The sequence below is a fragment of the Azolla caroliniana genome, unplaced genomic scaffold (genome assembly GCF_043228905.1).
Source record: "Azolla caroliniana isolate FFs.n. ecotype wild unplaced genomic scaffold, voAzoCaro1.0.p SCAF_11, whole genome shotgun sequence".
Classification (NCBI taxonomy): domain Eukaryota; kingdom Viridiplantae; phylum Streptophyta; class Polypodiopsida; order Salviniales; family Salviniaceae; genus Azolla; species Azolla caroliniana.
In genome coordinates this window covers 18,787,241-18,805,692 of record NW_028230446.1, presented here as the reverse complement: position 1 = coordinate 18,805,692, position 18,452 = coordinate 18,787,241, and the positions used below count along the sequence as shown (strand labels likewise).

At 41.5% G+C, this 18,452-nt stretch overlaps 1 protein-coding gene across 2 annotated transcripts; it reads left to right on the top strand.

Annotated features, from left to right (window-relative positions):
• Positions 1-822: 822 nt before the first annotated feature.
• On the top strand, positions 823-15,930 carry LOC147858293 (E3 ubiquitin-protein ligase UPL1-like). 2 transcript variants are annotated; one of them, XM_087327758.1, is made up of 16 exons: positions 824-1,041; positions 1,855-1,950; positions 2,033-2,239; positions 3,298-9,844; positions 9,980-11,136; positions 11,231-11,572; positions 11,664-11,874; positions 11,955-12,238; positions 12,305-12,630; positions 12,706-13,828; positions 13,968-14,114; positions 14,194-14,274; positions 14,591-14,816; positions 14,894-15,033; positions 15,159-15,265; positions 15,383-15,930. In XM_087327758.1, the coding sequence occupies exons 1-16, from the start codon at positions 1,009-1,011 to the stop codon at positions 15,483-15,485; spliced, it is 11,130 nt and encodes a 3,709-aa protein (XP_087183884.1). In that variant the 5' UTR covers positions 824-1,008; the 3' UTR covers positions 15,486-15,930. The 2 variants fall into 2 exon arrangements, with proteins under 2 accessions (XP_087183883.1, XP_087183884.1); XM_087327757.1 differs by having other exon boundaries at positions 823-1,041; positions 3,298-11,136.
• The last annotated feature ends 2,522 nt before the right edge of the window (positions 15,931-18,452 follow it).

The following is an 18,452-nucleotide window of genomic DNA, read 5'->3' as shown; positions in this document are numbered from 1 at the left end:
TCTACGAGGCGGATATATGGATCAATCTCGGGACAAATGCAAATCGAGCTGGGCGCATTCAGGCAGGAGGGTTCATTCACACATAAACGAATGAATGAAGACACACGAGAGGATGGGATGGGATGGAGAAGAACATGGGAAGGGAAGGGATTTCCTTCTAAGGCATGTTTTTTAAGTCCATCTTGTTATTATTATTTATATATATAATTAAAAAAAGAATAGCAAAACTATAATGATGTGAACCAAATAAAAATAAATAAATAAATAAAATAGATAAAATGAATGAATAAGTAAATATTACTTAATTAATTGATTGAATTTTGCCTTATCGATAAATAAATAGGTATATTTTTCCTGAGAATTTTCTGAATAGAAAATTTTGTAGAATGGAGAGAGGAAGGAAAAAGGGGTTAAAAAAATAAAAAATTAAAAAAAAATTAAAAAAAAAATAAAAAAGAAAAAGAAAAAGAAAAATAAAAATAAAAATAAAAATAAAAATAAAAATAAAAATAAAAATAAAAATAAAAATAAAAATGGGTCCTTTTGTTGGTGTTCTTCTTCGTTGCTCCTTCTGCTACTCCGCCTCCTCCTTCTCCTGCTGCTTCTATTGTCGTCGTTGATTGCTGCTGCACAGAGCTAACGAAGGAGAAGAAGTGGGAAGGAAGCAGACAGTCGCTCTCCCTCTCTCTGAAGTCATCATCAGAAAAGAAAAGAAAACAAATCCCAAACGTCGAGCTCTCTCTTGGATCTCTCAAACCTCTGTCTTGTCCTCCCCCCCCACCCTCTTCCTTCCTTCCTCTCTCCGTTTTTTATGATCTCTGCCTTTGTAACCAGATACTGAAAATCACTTGGAATTGGAATCCGAAACCTGAAACCTGTTTTTTTGGGTGGGGGGAGGGTCCTCTGATCAGTCTTCAGCTTCACCAGGGTTTACTGTATGAACGAAAGAAAGGTGGTGGATGGATTGAGAGATTATTCTGTGTTGGCGATAGAGACTGAGTTGCTTCCATGAAACCTCGGAAGAAAAGAGGCGCTGATGCGGTAAGTGAATTTTCTTTTCTTCATCTTTCATTAGATTATGTTGCTTTTTTTAAATGTTATTCACAAAACAAGGACATTTGTGTGTGTGTGAATTAGGTCTTGGATTGGAAGAAAAGTACATGTTGTATCAGTTTGGTTATCACTATATATGATTTAATTCGTGAGCATATAGGTTTAGATCACTATTTTGTATAAGAATTGGGTAGTGCCTCTATATATGGTCGAGTACATCATCATAATGGCTTAGTGTGTGATATAGCATTTAATCTATCATCACCGGTTTAGAACACCGTACACGATATAATCTGATGTGTTTAAACAATTTATATGGTCTAACCTGTCATCGTATGGATCTCCTCCACTACATATGACCTCACTGTGTATGTATTATGAGCTAATCTATCATCATATGGGGTTATACCGGAACATATGTATTATGACCTAATCCATTTATCAGTTAGAGTTTGTTGACTGCTGTATATGACCTGATCATCAATTTGTCTAATCACTGCATATATGGACTAATGGATCATCTTATGGTTATACTGCTATTACATGGTCTGATCCATCAGTTGGTTTTAATCACGTTATATGACATAATCTATCATACTTGTGTGTGTAGCATTTGGTTATATATGACCTAATATATCATCATAGGAGGTTAGACCAATACATGTGGCGTAATCCATCAGTCAGGCTAATCACTATATGTTGGACCTACTTAGAATAATGTAATATGTGCTCAATACTCTGGTAAAGTTTAATGAGAAGCAAAAACTTGGGGTATATTGTTTTTTTATTGCCCTTCTGCAGCCTGCAAATGTTAAAAAATTTATATCGAGCGTTACAAGTACCCCTTTGGAGAATATCCAAGATCCACTGTCTGGGTTTTGTTGGAATTATGAGAAGGTAAATTTTGTTCTTGATCTGCATTGTCAAATATTGCTTTGAACTATTTTATGACTATCTTGTGTTGAAACCTGGGCTATAGGGAGATTATCATCACTGGACAGATCTCTTTCAGCACTTTGACCTCTTTTTCGAGAAGTACATAAAGCCAAGGAAAGACCTACAGTTGGATGAAGACTATCTAGAGCCCCAGGAGGAGTTACCCGAAGGCGCTCTTTTTGAGATTCTGCGGGTCTCTCGGATCATCTTCGAAAATTGTGCGAACAAATATCTCTACAGATCACATGAGGTACCCTTTTTTAATAGAAGAACCCTTCTTTTGTTAAGATGTTCAACTTGGCAAGGAGATATATTTAATAAGTCAATTTAAGTAAGGTATTTGTAATTGAGCAGTTAAGCAATGGACTGCAGAAAATCCTATCTGCTATTGCTTCCTTAGATCCTTGATGATAAGTGTCACGAACAGCTGTATACTTGTTGCATATTTTTTTTTTTTTCTTTCTAGCTGTTAGCCTTAGGCTAGTTATTTTATGATGCACTGTTGTGTCCATGTTAGGTATGTGGAATGCATATTTTCTACTAATTCATGTGTATAGAAGAGTGAATTAATGAAAAATTGGGGAATCTCTATCAAGACTGTAACAATTTAGATGCAACGAGGAAGAAGATTCCTATTAGTATTCGAGGACTTCATTTCCAACATTCTGCCTTCTCATATGTGGACATATTGAGCAGCAAACGAAAAATAAAGTTGTTTCACGACTAATTCATGTATATAGAGGAGTGAATTAATGAAAAATTGGGGAATCTCTGTCAAGACTGTTGAAACTTAGATTCAATGAGGAAGAATATTCCTCTAGTATTTTAGGACTTCCTTTCCAACATTCTACATTCTCATTTGTGGACATATTGAGCAGCAAATGGAAAATAAAGTTGTTGTGGGGGAAAACACAATGTAGCATATCTATCCAGATAGGGGTAAATAATGTCAAATAAAGATGTAGCGAGTGACACACAAGGGAGAAACCATATGATTTAAACATATCAAGAAACTTTACCAATGCTCATTTATGAAGTGCAAACAGGAGGGCGGTAACAAGATAAAGAGACAAACTATATATAGAATTCAGATGATAAGGAAAACTCTGAACACAGGCTTTGTGCAGGAAATTCAGAATTTTCCATACATTGATAGTAAACTAGGCAAAGGAGTAGGCAATGAAATCTTTATAGTAATGTTCCTTCTATGCCTTCATATTTTTGTGGAGTTGGGGGTACCATTTTCCTGTAAATGGTCAAGTGTATATTTTCTATTATCAATACTAATTATTTGTGCATTGTTTTCAGAATCTTTTGTCATTACTCGCATCGACGAATTCTGTGGTTGTCATTGCTGCACTACAGACATTGGCTGCACTTGTGAAAAAGCCAGCTCAGTCTACCAGGTCTGTCCGATGGCATGGTGACTCTGTCTTTAATGGGCACCTTTTCTCTCTATCTCAGGGATGGGGGGGTAAGGAAGAAGGACTTGGGCTGTTATCATGTGCAGTTCAAGATGGTTGTGATGCTGATGCTTTTCAGCTGGCATCGACCCTTCATTATGAGTTCTATGCAGATACCCTGTCTGGTGAAGAATCGGATTCTGCAGCATTGTGTTTGGGACAGCAAGTTATACACATTCCCGATGTATATATGAGGCCAGAAAGTGACCTATTGCTTTTCAAAAAGCTAGTAGATCAGTATCATGTGCCTGTGAAATTGAGATTCTCTTTGTTTACTCGTTTAAGATTTGCGAGGGCATTTCATACTCTACAAATTCGAAGGCAGTTCATTTGCATTCGTCTCTTAGCATTCACCGCTCTATTGCAATCAAACCCAGATCATGAAGATCTGACAGCCTTTTTCGTGAATGAGCCCGAATTTGTGAATGAATTGGTAGCACTTTTGCAGTCAGAAGATGCAGTTCCAGAGGATATTAGGATTTTAGCTCTTCGGGCCTTGGCTGCACAGGCCCAAGATCGGCCTCGCCAGTCAAATGTTTTGAATGTTGTTAGTGCTGGTGGACATAGGGGTGTATTACCAAGTCTGGTGCAAAAAGCAGTTGCCTCCTTAACAAGTGCGTCAGATACATGTTCAATTCCATTCGCAGAAGCTCTTCTTTTCCTGGTAACTGTTCTAGTTTCTTCGTCTGCTGGTTGTGCTGCACTAAGGGAAGCAGGCCTCATACCCACGCTACTACCCCTTCTAAAAGATACAAGTCTACACCATATTGATCTTGTAATATCTGCTGTCCATATCCTTGAGGCTTTTATGGATTACAGTAATCCAGCAGGGAATTTGTTCAGAGATTTGGGTGGTCTTGATGACACTATCACAAGGTTGCAATATGAGGTAACTCACATTGAGCACAGAGCTAAAGATGAACAAGGAGAAATGGAAGTGTCTGATAGCAATATTACGGTTTGTAGCTCTCAGCATGAGATTCTTGTCCCTTACCGTCATCGCCTGTTGCTCAAGGCATTGTTGCGTGCCATTGCACTTGGAACCTATGCTTCTGGTAACACCACAAGGTTGCATGGATCAGAGGAGAGTGCTCTTCCTGCATGCTTGTGCACAATCTTCAGGCACGCTAAAGAGTTTGGAGGTGGTGTGTTTTCTTTAGCAGCCTCTGTGATGAGTGATCTTATAAATAAGGATCCTACCTGCTTTCCAACTCTTGATGCTGCTGGTTTGCCAACTGCTTTTCTGGACGCCATAACTGCTGATGTTCTACCCTCTTCAGATGCTGTTGCATGCATACCCCATGCATTGGATGCATTGTGTCTTAACCATGCTGGTTTACAAGCTGTTCTTGATTCTAAAGTGTTGGAGTGCTTTGTGAAGATCTTCACATCCAAGTCTTACCTCAAAGCATTGGGTGGGGATACACCAGCAACAATAGCTTCAGGATTAGATGAACTGATGCGCCATGCACCCCCATTGCGAGGTCCAGGAGTAGATGCATGTATCAACATACTCAAGAGGATCAGAATGATTGGAGGTGTTGACACACCTGAGACAGAAGATTCCGACATGCCTACTCCCATGGATATGGACGCAGAACAACAGGCAGCAAGTAATCACAAAGAGGAGGAATCCAAAGCAGTTCAAAATGAGTCAGGCAGTGATATTGGCACTGAAGCTTTTCTCCCTGAGTGCATAAATAACACTGTACAAATGCTAGAGACTATATTTCAAAATGCAGATACTTGCCGAGCATTTATTGAGAAGAAAGGCATTGAAGACCTTCTTAAGCTCTTCACTCTTCCCCTTTTGCCTGTTTCATTTGGAGGATCTCCGACTGCTTTCAACATATTTTCGACGTTTAGAGCTTTTTCATCACAGCATGCTGGCACTCTTGCAAAAGCAGTTTGTAAAGCCTTGAAGGAGCATATGAAGAAAACAGCTGACTCACTGGTCTCTATGAAGTTCTCAGATATAGAGGCTGCATCACGAGAGAAGGTGGCAAAGAACCTCTCTGCAACACAGTGTTATCTGTCCCTTGTAACCTGTCTTTTGCGAACTGTTACTCTTATGATGACAGAAATTAATACTGCAGGTAGTGATCTTTTTGATGATATAGGTAGCATTCATAGATGGGTGCTATGGCAAATTTCTCTTGTAGATGATGCTAAAATTGAACCAAGTAGAGATGAAGAATCTGCAAGCAAGTCAGCCATAGCTATAGACACTGAAGGTGAAGTAAGGGACAATGAAGACGAACCTGAAGCAGCCCCTGTGATTAGGTATGGAGGAGGATCTCGAAGCCGCTGGGGATTTGAATCTGATCTAATTCCTTTGTTACCCGCTGAGCAACATGATCGCCGAACTCGAAGAGAGACTATGGAAACTGAGCTTTGGAATCATGTGGCTCGATTAGACCGCCTGGCACGTACACGTAATGCTGCTGTTCGTACTGTCCGCGGTGATTTGGAATCCAATGGGGACAAGTCTGCAGAAACAATGTGTTATGAGATGATGACACGATTAGCAGTTGCTGCAAGGGGATTCTATGTTACTCTAGTTGTCAAGGCCACTGCAGTTCCTTCTCGTCATCGTGATGGATATGATTCAGTGAATCCAGTAAACACCACCATTGCCTCTTATTTGGCCACCCTTTTCCTAAAAAATCTTGAGTTCACAGGCATTGGAGGCCCATCATCCTCGTCATCAGAAGCATCAGTATCTGTGAAGTGTAGGTATTTGGGCAAAGTTGTTGAAGACATAACAGCGGTAGTAATAATGGACAGTAGGAAGAGAAACTGCAATACGAGTATGGTCAATCACTTGTATGCTCATGGTACTCTCAAGGAGCTATTAACTACCTTTGAGGCAACAAGTCAGCTTCTTTGGACCTCTTTGCCTATGGAAACAGAAGCAGGAAATGTGGAAGTTGAGAAGGGTGATAAATTAAGCAGGGAGTCATGGATTCTAGAAACATTAAAGAATTACACAAAGCTGATGGAACACTTGGTCAACCCTGCTACGCTTTTGGTACCTTCATCTATGGTACAATTCTTAGTTCAGTATGTCAGTGGAAGGACTGTTCCCACCCCAAAGGATCCAGAGCACTTTGTTTTGGCCCTTCAAGCTCAGGTTCTGGAAATTGTACTTCCTTTGTGGAATCATCCTATGTTTTCACAATGTAACCCATCCTTTATTGGGTCAATTGTCTCCATAATAAAGCATATTTACACCGATGTGACAGATACAAGGGTACAGCAAACTCCAGATGTAGGGACCACAGCTAATAGGCAACAGTCATCGCCTCCAGACGAGTCTGCAATTTCATTAATTGTTGAAATGGGTTTCCCAAGAGCTAGGGCTGAGGAAGCGTTAAGGAGAGTTGGGAACAACCGTGTTGAATTAGCAATGGAATGGTTGTTTGGCCATCCTGAAGAGGTTGTTCAAGAAGAAGATGAGCTTGCGCGGGCTTTGGCACTATCTCTAGGAAGTGGAAGTGATTCAACCAATGAAGATACAAGTGGCAAGGGAAAAGACACCAACATCGAAGAATCGAGACCACGACTTCTTCCAGTCAATGATATGCTTGTGTCTAGCTTAAACTTGCTTTATAGATCCAATACAATTATTTTTTCTGTAGCAGATTTAATAGTTACGATGTGCACTCGCAACAAGGGGGAAGATCGGCAAAAAGTTATTTCTTATCTTATTCAGGAAGTGAAACTTTTCAAGGTAGAGGATTCAATGACCGACGATTGTCCTTTGTCAACTGTGTCTCACTTACTGGCATTGATCTTGTCAGAGGACACAATTTCCAGAGAAGCTGCTTCTAAAAACGGAATTGCATCCATTGCCCTTGATTTTCTTAGCTCATTCAAACCAGTGTCAGTTAGTGGAGATAAGCCATTTGTACCAAAATGGGTTACGTCATTGCTGCTTGTTCTTGATTCTATGCTGCAACATAGACCTAAGCTTGATTCGACTCTGCAAAATTCTGGGGGTGGTTCTGATGAAATAACAGCTGACTCGTCGAAGGTGAGCACTGAAGACCAAAAAGCTGACGCTGATTTAACACACAGGAATTCTTGGGAGGCGATCTTGGGGAAGCCCACGGGCTATATGACTGAGGAAGAACAGAAAAGAACAATGGCAGTTGCCTGCAACCTGCTCTCTATGCCACTGTCTTCAGCACCAGCTCAGGCGATACTTCAATTATCTGCAAGGCTAACTAAAGTTCACTCTATTGCCATGCAGTTCCTTGATAATGGTGGTCTGTCAGCTTTACTCAGTTTGCCTAGGACTTGCTTGTTTACTGGCTTTGACAATGTGGCTGCTGCGATCATTCGGCATCTTCTTGAGGATCCTCAAACACTGCAACAAGCAATGGAATCAGAAATCCGACATGCACTAACAACATCCCCAAGCCGTCACAACAACCGCATTTCTCCAAGAACGTTTTTGACGACAATGGCGAGGGTTGTTGCAAGGGATCCCAAAATATTTATGCAGGCTGCGTCAGCACTCTGCCAAATTGAAGAGTCTGGGGGAAGGCTGTATGTAGTATTATCAAAACACAAGGAAAAGGAAAAGGAGAGAGAAAAAGATAGGGGTTCTGAGAAGGACAAGGAGAAGAAAGGTCATGATGACAACACCGTTGGTGGTCCAAAAATCATTGAAGGATCAAAATCATTGAAGGGCCACAAGAAGGTACCTCAAAGTTTTTCACATGTGATGGAGCAGCTTCTTGATATTATTATTAATTTTGTGCCTCCAGAAAAGATAGCTTCTGGATTTCTGAAGATTAGTACCCCAACTATTCCCACTTCAATGGAGGTGGATGAAGTGGTTGTCAAAGGTAAAGGTAAAGCAAAAGTAGACGATACAGAGAAATCAGATAAATCAGATAAATCGTCCATGTCAGAAAGTTCTGCTACCCTTGCTAAAGTAAGCTTCATTTTGAAGCTGACCACAGATATTATTCTCATGTATTCATCATCTTCAACTGTTGTCCTCAGGCGGGACACAGAGACCAGCCAAGGAAAAAACATCTTTCACACTGAGGCTGTGGGTCATGGCGGTCTTCTGCATGGTATCCTTCATAAGCTTGTACCGAATTTTAGATCTAGTATCACTGAAAATTCACCTGAACATGAGTTGAAAGAGAAGCTTTCTAGCAAAGCAGTTCAGTTCCTTGTTGCAGTTTGCATGAGATCAGCTGAAGGTAGGAGGCGACTGTTTTCAGAAATTTCCAGATCTCTTATTTGTGCTTCAAGCTCTCCAGATGCAAGCAGTCAGGAGGGCTCACAAGCTCCAGACAAAGAAATGTGTGCCTTCATTGATTTTTTGAACACGGTTCTTTTATCGCACACATCCTCTGGCAATGGTCAGTCCCCTGGCATTTCAACAGAAATGGCCAAGGCAATGCTTGAAACTGATCTGGTGCAGGCTCTTACTACGTTAATACAAGTGATTGACTTGGATCATCCAGATGCGCCGAAACTTGTTAGTGGAATTGCAAAAGCACTGGAAGCATTAACACGAGCTGCTAGTGTGGGTGACATGACTGATTCAAAAAGGAACTTGGAGAATGCTACTGATGCAGAAAATGGACTGATCTTTTCTAATGCCCAACCACCCGATATCCAAAACATTGATGAGATGGAGGCATCACTGCGAGAAGACTTGCAAGTGGCTATCAGAAGAATTCTTGTGCACGATGATATGAGGAATGATGAGCAGTTGGATCATGACATGGGCTTGGATGAAGTTGCCAATGGGGATGACGAGGAGGATGATGACGTGCACTTGGAAACTGAAGATGAAGACTTTATGCCTGATGCAGAAGTAGGAGATGTAGCTGGTGCTACAATGACGTTTAGGATAGATCATGGAGATGCAGATGACTTGGGGGAGGACGAAGATGATGATGAGGATATGGATGATGATGCTGGGGAAGAGGAAGATGAGGATGAAGAAGATGAGCAAGATGATGACGAGTTGGAGGATGAGGTTGCATTATCACCTCCGGACACAGATGCTGAAGACCCCGATCAACATGAGCTAGAGGAAGAATATGATGATGATATGGCAGAAGAAGGTGAAGAGGATGAGGACGAGGATGAATGGCGTGAGAATCGCATAATTGGAGTACGTTGGAGAGATGGGGCAAATGGCTTTAATCACATCCAAGTACTTGGTCCCACGGATACTGCTAACCAGGTAGATCCTTTCCAGGGAATGAATATTGATTACCTCTTTGGTGCATTCCGTCGTCCAGGTGGATTAGATCGGCGCCGCGGATCCTCTTACAGGACATTTGACAGAACAGGAACTGAAATTACCCGGAGTTCACGCCACCCTCTTTTGAATCGGCCAAATGTACCAGGATCAGGTGGGTTTTCTGTATCCTCTCCTTGGGCTTCAACAGGAGTTCTTGTAGGTCAAGAGGCTGAGGCAGTTTTAAATGATGGTCTAGATGTTTCTCAGCTCTATACATGGTATGATAGTACAATGGTTGATCATGTAGGAGATGGACTCTTCGGAGATCGTGGTGTTGGAGGACAGGATGTATTTCTAGATTTCCCTATGTTACCAAGGGTGGGAAGGCGAGGCAGCAGAGCTGATGGACAATTTAGTAGCTGGACAGATGATGGTCAGTTGCAGGGAGGAGCTATCGATGTGGCTCTCGCGCAAGCTTTTGAAGAACAGTTTCTATCACAGTTCTCTTCTCCAACTTCAGGTGCACAACCCTCTAGCGGACCTGTTGCCGATGGGCATATGTCAGACTTGGTTGATATGGCTCCCAGAGCCCCAGAACTGTCCATTGGTAGAGAGGAAGCTGACACTGCATCTCTTGCTCATGAACACCCTCAAGAAAATCCAACCAATCCTCTGGTGAATTTATCTGAAGAGGCCCAGCAGAATGAAGGTTCATCTTACACTGCACTTAATGTGGGGGAAGGGCTAAATGACCAGCTTCCAAATGCAGGTCTTGATGTGCATATGCATGATCAAAGAACAGGATCTGCTGTAAAAGACATAGAAGCTACCAGCCAGGACAGTAGTGGAAGTGGAGCAACAGTTGGCGAGAGTCTACGAAGCTTGGAGGTGGAGATAGGTAGTGCTGATGGCCATGATGAAAGTGATAGAGCTGCTGTTTCGGACAGGATTGACGCAGGCCATCCATCCAGTGAAATTGCAAATATGACAAGAGCAGATGGAAGAACAAGACAAGTTAATGTACAGAGAGGAGAGGCACAAACGGAGGGTGTTGCTCTTGAGGATTGCTCTGATCAGCCATCTGCTGTAGATAACAATAGACCTATGGAATCTGGTTCTGCAGAGCATGCTGAAGACGGGGGTGAATCATTGCTAGGGGAACAAACAGATATATCTCGGAACTCGATTGATCCCACATTTTTAGAGGCCCTTCCAGAGGATTTGAGAGCTGAAGTATTAGCTTCTCAACAAACACAACCAACCAGGACTGAGGAACACCAACCTTCTTCTGTTCAAGATATTGATCCAGAGTTCCTTGCAGCTCTTCCCCCAGAAATCCAGGCTGAAGTACTTGCACAGCAGCAAGCGCAAAGGATAATTCAGGCTCATCACCTGGAAGGACAGCCTGTGGATATGGACAGTGCATCTATCATTGCAACATTCCCAGCAGAGCTTAGAGAAGAGGTGTGAAGAAATCCTTTAATATTTGGATTCTTCATTTGAAAAATATCCTCTCTCATTAGCTAACTTATTCATGGTCGTAACATCTGAATTGTAGGTACTTTTAACATCATCTGAATCAGTGCTTGCTGCACTTCCTCCTGCCCTCTTGGCGGAGGCTCGCTTGCTTCGTGAAAGGGCAATGAGCCAACTTCAATCTCGTAATATATTTGGCTTATCTCACAGACTTGGAGGTAGGCGTAATATCATGGATATTGGTTCTAGAGGAATATCTGATGCTATAGATCGGGCTGTGGGAAGTGGTTTGAGCTCTGAACCAGGGCGAAGGACAACATCTGGTGTCGTATCTTCTGGTAACAAAGAAAATCTGGAAGAAGGAAAAGCTCTGGTTGATACTCCTGCTCTTAAGGCTATTTTGAGGCTGCTCCGATTAGCTCAGGTTTGGTTTGTGTTTGCTTTTGGAATTGTGGGGTTGTCTTTGATTCGTTTCTTAAATTTCCCTTGTTTCATATTGTCTTTGTGTTTTTCAGCCTTTAGGGAAGGGCATTTTGCAACGGTTACTCTATAATCTCTGTTCTCACAGTCTTACATGTGCAACTTTAGTTCAATTGTTGTTGGACATGCTCAGACCCAATGGGGCTAGAGACTCTACCAATGGTTTATCTGCTGATGGGGCACCCCCACATCGGCTTTATGGCTGTCAATCAAATATCGTGTATGCACGCCCTCAGCTTTCAGATGGTAAACATAAGGGAAGCAGAGTATTTGTTTTTTCTCATATCTATTTTTGTTCACTGATTAAAGTTTGTTCACCTTTGTAGGAGTTCCCCCTCTTGTCTCCCGCCGCATATTAGAGATTTTGACCTACTTGGCAAAACACAAGGCTTTAGTTGCAAGTTTGCTACTGTATTCTGAACCCATGGCAAGCCTTGAACGAAAGACGGAGGTTTCAGAACAGGTGATGGAGAAGGGTAAAGAGAAGGTGGAAGATGAGATGATGGAAGAATCTTCTGGTTCAAATTTGAAGGGCCAGATTCCTCTAATTCTGCTTCTCAAATTGCTTAATCAGCCACTTTATTCTAGAAGTAGTGCCCATTTGGAGCAGGTAAGCTTTTCTTCATGTTTGTTTTATTATTTAAATGTTAGCTGCTAACGTATTATTTTGTGTCAGGTGTTGGGTCTGATTGAAGTTGTAACGAGCAAAGCTTGTGAAATAGTGCAGTCCCATGTATCACAAGCCGGCATATCTGCTATAGAGACTAACCAGGAAGCTAGAGAACGACCTGAATCTAGCACTTTCGAGTCGAATAGTGAGAATGCTGCAGGAGCAAGCAGTGGGCAGGAATCAGAAATTAGGCCAAGTGAGGATCACCCTGATGGGGAACATTTGAACACAGCAACTTGTACTTCAGAGAAAAAAGTTGATCCCCTCACTATCTTTCTTCATCTACCTAGCGAGGAACTTCGTCAACTGTGCCTGCTACTTGGTCGTGAAGGGTATGCTGCCATATTTAATGCTTTTACTTAATGGGCGTTTACAATCTTTTTGACTTCACTCATTTTTTCATGCAGGCTCTCAGACTTGGCTTACTCTCGAGTATCAGAGGTCCTCAATAAGATTGCTGATATTGCACCACCTCATCGGTGCTTATTTATCACTGAACTAGCTGATGCTGCACAGAAACTGAGTGGATCTGCTGTAAAGGAGCTCAATACACTTAGTGATGCAGATAGTATACAACTTAGTGCAGATTCGATGGCTGGGGCAGCTACCTTGAGAGTTCTCTCAGCTCTCAGTGCATTGAAGGCAAAAGTGGGTGGTAAAGATGGTGTTCTGAACAAAGAAGAAGATGAATGCATTTCTGTTATAAGAGATTTGAATACGAACATTGAGCCTCTGTGGCAAGCTCTTAGTACCTGTGCTATAAAGATTGAGAGCAGATTGATCACATCACCGTCATCTTCACCTGGCACTGCTCTCACGACATTTTCTGGCGGAAGTGCTGCAGTCATGCCACCTCTCTCTCCAGGAACACAGAGACTTTTGCCATTCATTGAAGGGTTTTTCATCCTCTGTGACAAATTGAGATCATCTCCAGCATCTCAAGTAAACAACGAACTTCTTACTGCAACAGCTTGTGAGATAAAAGAGATTGCAAGTTCTGCATCTACTTCTGAGCCAACATCCTTGCAGCTAACGAAGGCTGATGATAAGGGGGTGACATTTATTAGGTTTGCTGATAAGCATAGGCGTTTACTCAATTTATTCGTGAGGCAGAATCCCGGGTTATTGGAGAAGTCACTTTCTCTGCTGTTAAAGGCTCCTAGGCTAATAGACTTTGACAATAAGAGGGCTTATTTCAAATCACGTATTAGGCATCAGCATGAGCAGCAACATTACGCTCCATTACGTATAAGAGTCAGACGAGCGTATGTTTTGGAAGACTCATATAACCAATTGAGAATGAGAACTCCGGAGGAACTGAAGGGTCGCCTAACGGTGCAGTTCCAAGGTGAGGAGGGTATAGATGCTGGTGGGCTAACCAGAGAATGGTATCAGCTGCTATCGAGAGTCATTTTTGATAAGGGTGCCCTTCTCTTTACGACTGTTGGCAATGAGTCTTCCTTCCAGCCTAACCCCAACTCTGTATATCAGACAGAGCATCTGTCATACTTCAAATTTGTGGGACGTGTGGTACGTTTCATCTCTGCTAGCTTATTGATTGTAATTCATCACTCTTTCTTAACTTTCTGTGGTTGTAATACTTTCTTTAAGTTGATTTTTTGTTAGGTTTTAAATGGCTTGTTAAACTAATATATAATTAATTTTGTAGGTTGCCAAAGCCTTATTTGATGGCCAGCTTCTAGATGTTTATTTTACTCGATCCTTTTATAAACATATCTTAGGAGTGAAAGTGACTTACCATGACATTGAGGCTGTAGACCCAGACTTCTATAAGAGCTTAAAATGGGTTCTTGAGGTATGAAGATGAAGGTCGTTTAGCTGCTTTTTGCGCATCATACTATATGTGATTGATAATTATTGTGTTGTGGTTGCAGAATGTCGTGACTGATATTCTGGGCCTTACCTTCAGTATTGATGCTGACGAGGAGAAACATATCCTATATGAAAGAACTGAGGTGTACTATTGCCTATGTCTTTTCTCTTTGGTTATTCCAGCATATTAAATCTACTAAGTTGGTGTATGCTTTAGTTTACCCAAGTATTTAAGAACTGCATATAGTGTAGTGGTCATACAATCTAGAAATGTATGTATGCTATGATGGTTAGTGCTGTAACAACCTTGGATTGAAATAAATATATTCTTGTCTCCATCACAGCATCACATACATACATATAAGAAAAATCATCAAATCTGGTTCGGTTACTGTTGCACCTTAGTGATTTAGAGTCTTCGAACTGTATTGAAGTTATTTATTTCACTGAGTTTTGTAGGTTATGGACCATGAACTTATACCTGAGGGCAGGAATATCAGAGTCACAGAAGAAAACAAGCATGAGTATGTAGATCTGGTTGCTGAACATAGGCTGACAACTGCTATACGCCCCCAGATCAATGCGTTTCTTGAAGGGTTTAATGAGCTTATATCAAGGGATCTGATATCAATATTCAATGATAAGGAATTGGAGCTGCTTATCAGTGGTCTTCCGGAGATAGATTGTAAGTACACTTTTATTTTATTTCATGGTCAAATGGTAAAACCTTTGCAGCTTGTCTCATAAAAAGACATTGTGCAGTGGAAGATCTGAAGGTGAATACAGAGTATACTGGCTACACTGCTGCTTCCCCTGTCGTTCAATGGTTTTGGGAAGTTGTGCAGGCGTTTAGCAAGGAAGACATGGCTCGCTTGCTGCAGTTTATAACTGGAACATCTAAGGTACGGTATACCGTGTAACTGATATTGTCTATTACCTAGGTACAATCTTCTTAGATATGAGTGTGCTTAAATATTTATAATACTTAACTGTTGGACGTATTCATGAGGCCTCCTTTGCTATCCAGGTTCCTCTTGAAGGGTTCCAAGCATTGCAAGGAATCTCTGGTCCACAGAAGTTTCAGATCCATAAGGCCTATGGGCCTCCGGAGAGGCTTCCATCTGCTCACACATGGTATGTAGTGGAAGTGAATTCACAAGGCATTTCATCAATGTAAATATGACTTTTATCATATCTGTGGTCTTTGTTGCTTTTCATTGTACTCACTGAGGTGTGTCTTGTCATACACAGTTTTAATCAGCTGGATATTCCGGAATATGCCTCAACTGAGCAGCTTCGGGAAAGGCTGCTCTTAGCTATCCATGAAGGCAGCGAGGGCTTTGGTTTCGGTTAAAATTTTCATCGATGTCCAAGAGATTTATATGGAAACATCTTGTGCCTGAATATGCACTTTGATGCACAAATATCTATCCCCTTTTACAATACTGAGGGCATAAGTAGAGGTTCCAGTAAAACTGGTTTTGCCTATACTATTTAAACAGGTCGACTATGTTTGGCCAAGATTCCGAGCCAGAATCTTATCCGGACTGGTTTTTGTTTGTGACTGGTATACCCCAAAATATTTGTTGTTTTTGTGGAAACTGCAATTGGGTGGTTGTGAGTTGTATAAATTTGGAGCTAGAAATTCCCTGCAACTCTTTACATGCAGGGAAATAACAAGTGAAATTGATTGCTTATCACACAAAAACTGTAAATTATCGTGTACCACGGGCATGTATCCAATGTGCATATATAAATATATATATTCAACTACTCTTGTGGTGCCAGAGATTTTGGGGGTATTCTGTAATTATAAGTTACTAAGAATATTTTAGTTTCATGTGTTATAGGCCAACCTAGCCATGCAAGAGAATGTAAAATATCAAGTAACCAAAATGTTTCAATAGCATTCTTATCAATATCTTCAACTGTGCTCTTATAATCAAAACAGTGAAGTGATTTGCGGGTGGAGATTTGCAATGGGTTCTACGTTTTTGTCGTGAAAATCTTTATTTCTCACTTTTGGTCTGCAACATGATGCCTTGGTGGCTTTACATATCAGACGAGTTTTGCAGTCTGTGATAAAATGGTGAACATGTTTATGATGTAAAAAATTAAAGAGGGATTGACATGCCATCCGGAAGCATACAAAATGTTAGGATATGAGAGAAATGGGATATTGCCAGCTTTGACCAATAACTCTTATAGAGGGAAATCTCATCCTTGTTTGAAGTTATAAATCAGAACTCCCATAGAACCAAGAATGAACAAAAAAAAACATAGAATACTCAAATCAGGGTAGTTTATAGATGTTTTTGGCTCATTTTCTTGTAAGAGCTCTATTTTTATGTGAGGATTAGTTATTGGCACTAAAAGTGTGGTTGGTATTTGGTGATGTCCTATAATATTTCCTTGCTTGGTATTGCCAATAATAGTGTTTGGCATTTGAAAGACACATGGTTCGTAGGTAGATAATGTTGAAAATAGGGTTTGGCCACAACCGAGATTCATGCACAAGGGAGAGGAAACTGAAAATCAGAAAAAGATTTAGTTACACAAAGACACCGGATGTTAACGTGGAAAACCCCAAACAGACCACAGGAACCCACAAACTTAGAATAGTTCACTATGAGAGATATACAGTGAGCCTCGTAGGCAGCGACCATAAGCTCGTCTTCTTTGCATGTAGATGGTTAAGACAGAGATGCTACGCTTCTCTCTCTCTCACACACACACACACACACACACACACACACACACAATTACAACAATATGAACATCACACTTCTAATGTTTTGCCCTAGTTATATTAATATTGATATAACTTTAGGACTATTTACAACTTTGGCCTAAATAGGCGCAACACAAAACTTATTTACATATGATTCCTTTCTCGGATGCCTATCCGAACACTGATCTGGATCCGAATTCGGATCCAGACTCTCTTTTCCTTTGGATCTGACTGATCCGGCTCCTGCTCTCCTTCCCATTTAGATGGACATCGTTTTCCCACCAAACTCCCCCTTCACTCTAGCATGGGGTGCTTCGTCAATCCGACCCGTGTCCGACATGCGTTCAGCTTCTCTGACGACGACACCTTCGTCAGCATGTCTAATCCGTTTTTCGCTGTGTGGATCTTCATCTGAGCAAACTCCTTTTCTTCTACCCACTCCCGGAGCCAATGATATCTCGGTTGGATGTGTTTAGTCCTAGTGGTAGGCAACATTCTTCGCAACGTGGATAGCACTTTGGTTATCGCAGTAGAGTCAGAATTCTTCTTGTCGAATCCCCAACTCTTTGATGAACTCCTTCATCCCAATTATCTCCTTGTCGGCTTCCAATGTAGCCATATACTCTGCTTTCGTGGTCAACAATGCCACGAGCTTCTGCAACCTCGATTGCCACGAGACAACTCCCCCTGCATAAGTCATAACATACCCGGACATACCGGATGGTATCTACATCATCCCACATGTCCGAATTAGTAAAACCTTCTAGTATGGGATTACATGAGCCGAATCGAAAGCACATGCTCGAGCTACCTCTTAGGTATCAGAGTATTTATTTGATTGCTTCCCAGTGTTCTTTGCCCGAATTGCTCATGAATCAGCTGATGCCTTCGACAACATATCCAATGTCCGGCCTGGTACAAACCATTGTATACATTAGGCTTCCAACCGCTAAGGCATAGGGTACCTTCATCATCTCAAATTTCTCCGACTTTGTCTTCTGGATAGCTTATTGTTCATCGAAAGTGTCAAACCGACTAGCTTTGAGCTTTCCATGTTGAATCTTTGGAGCACTTTTGTCACTTACTTTTCCTATGACAACCACAACAACTTCTTTGTTCTGTCTTGGACTATGTGCATCCCTACGATTTGCTTCGTCAAACCCATATCCTTCGTCGTGAACGACTTGCTCAGATCTCTCTTTAGGCTTCCGATCTTGACACGGTCCCGTCTGACTATCAACATGTCATCTACATACAACACAAGGATTAGGAAGTCTCCTCCATCGAACTGCATCACTAACACGCAATGGTCGACCTACATCTTGTGGTATCCTTGGCCGGCCATGAAGGATTCGAACTTTCGGTACCATTGTCGGGGAGCCTGCTTCAGTCCTTAAAGGCTCTTCTTCAACCGGCAGGTTCTCCATCACTTTTTGGGCGAATCTTTCCAGTTGTTGCATATAGATTTCTTCCTCGAGGTCTCCATGCAGAATGGTCGTGTTCACATCTAGTTGCTCGACTTCAAGGTCCATGCCGACCGCTATGTTCAAGATTGTCCAGATGGATGTCATCTTCACTACCGGGGCAAAT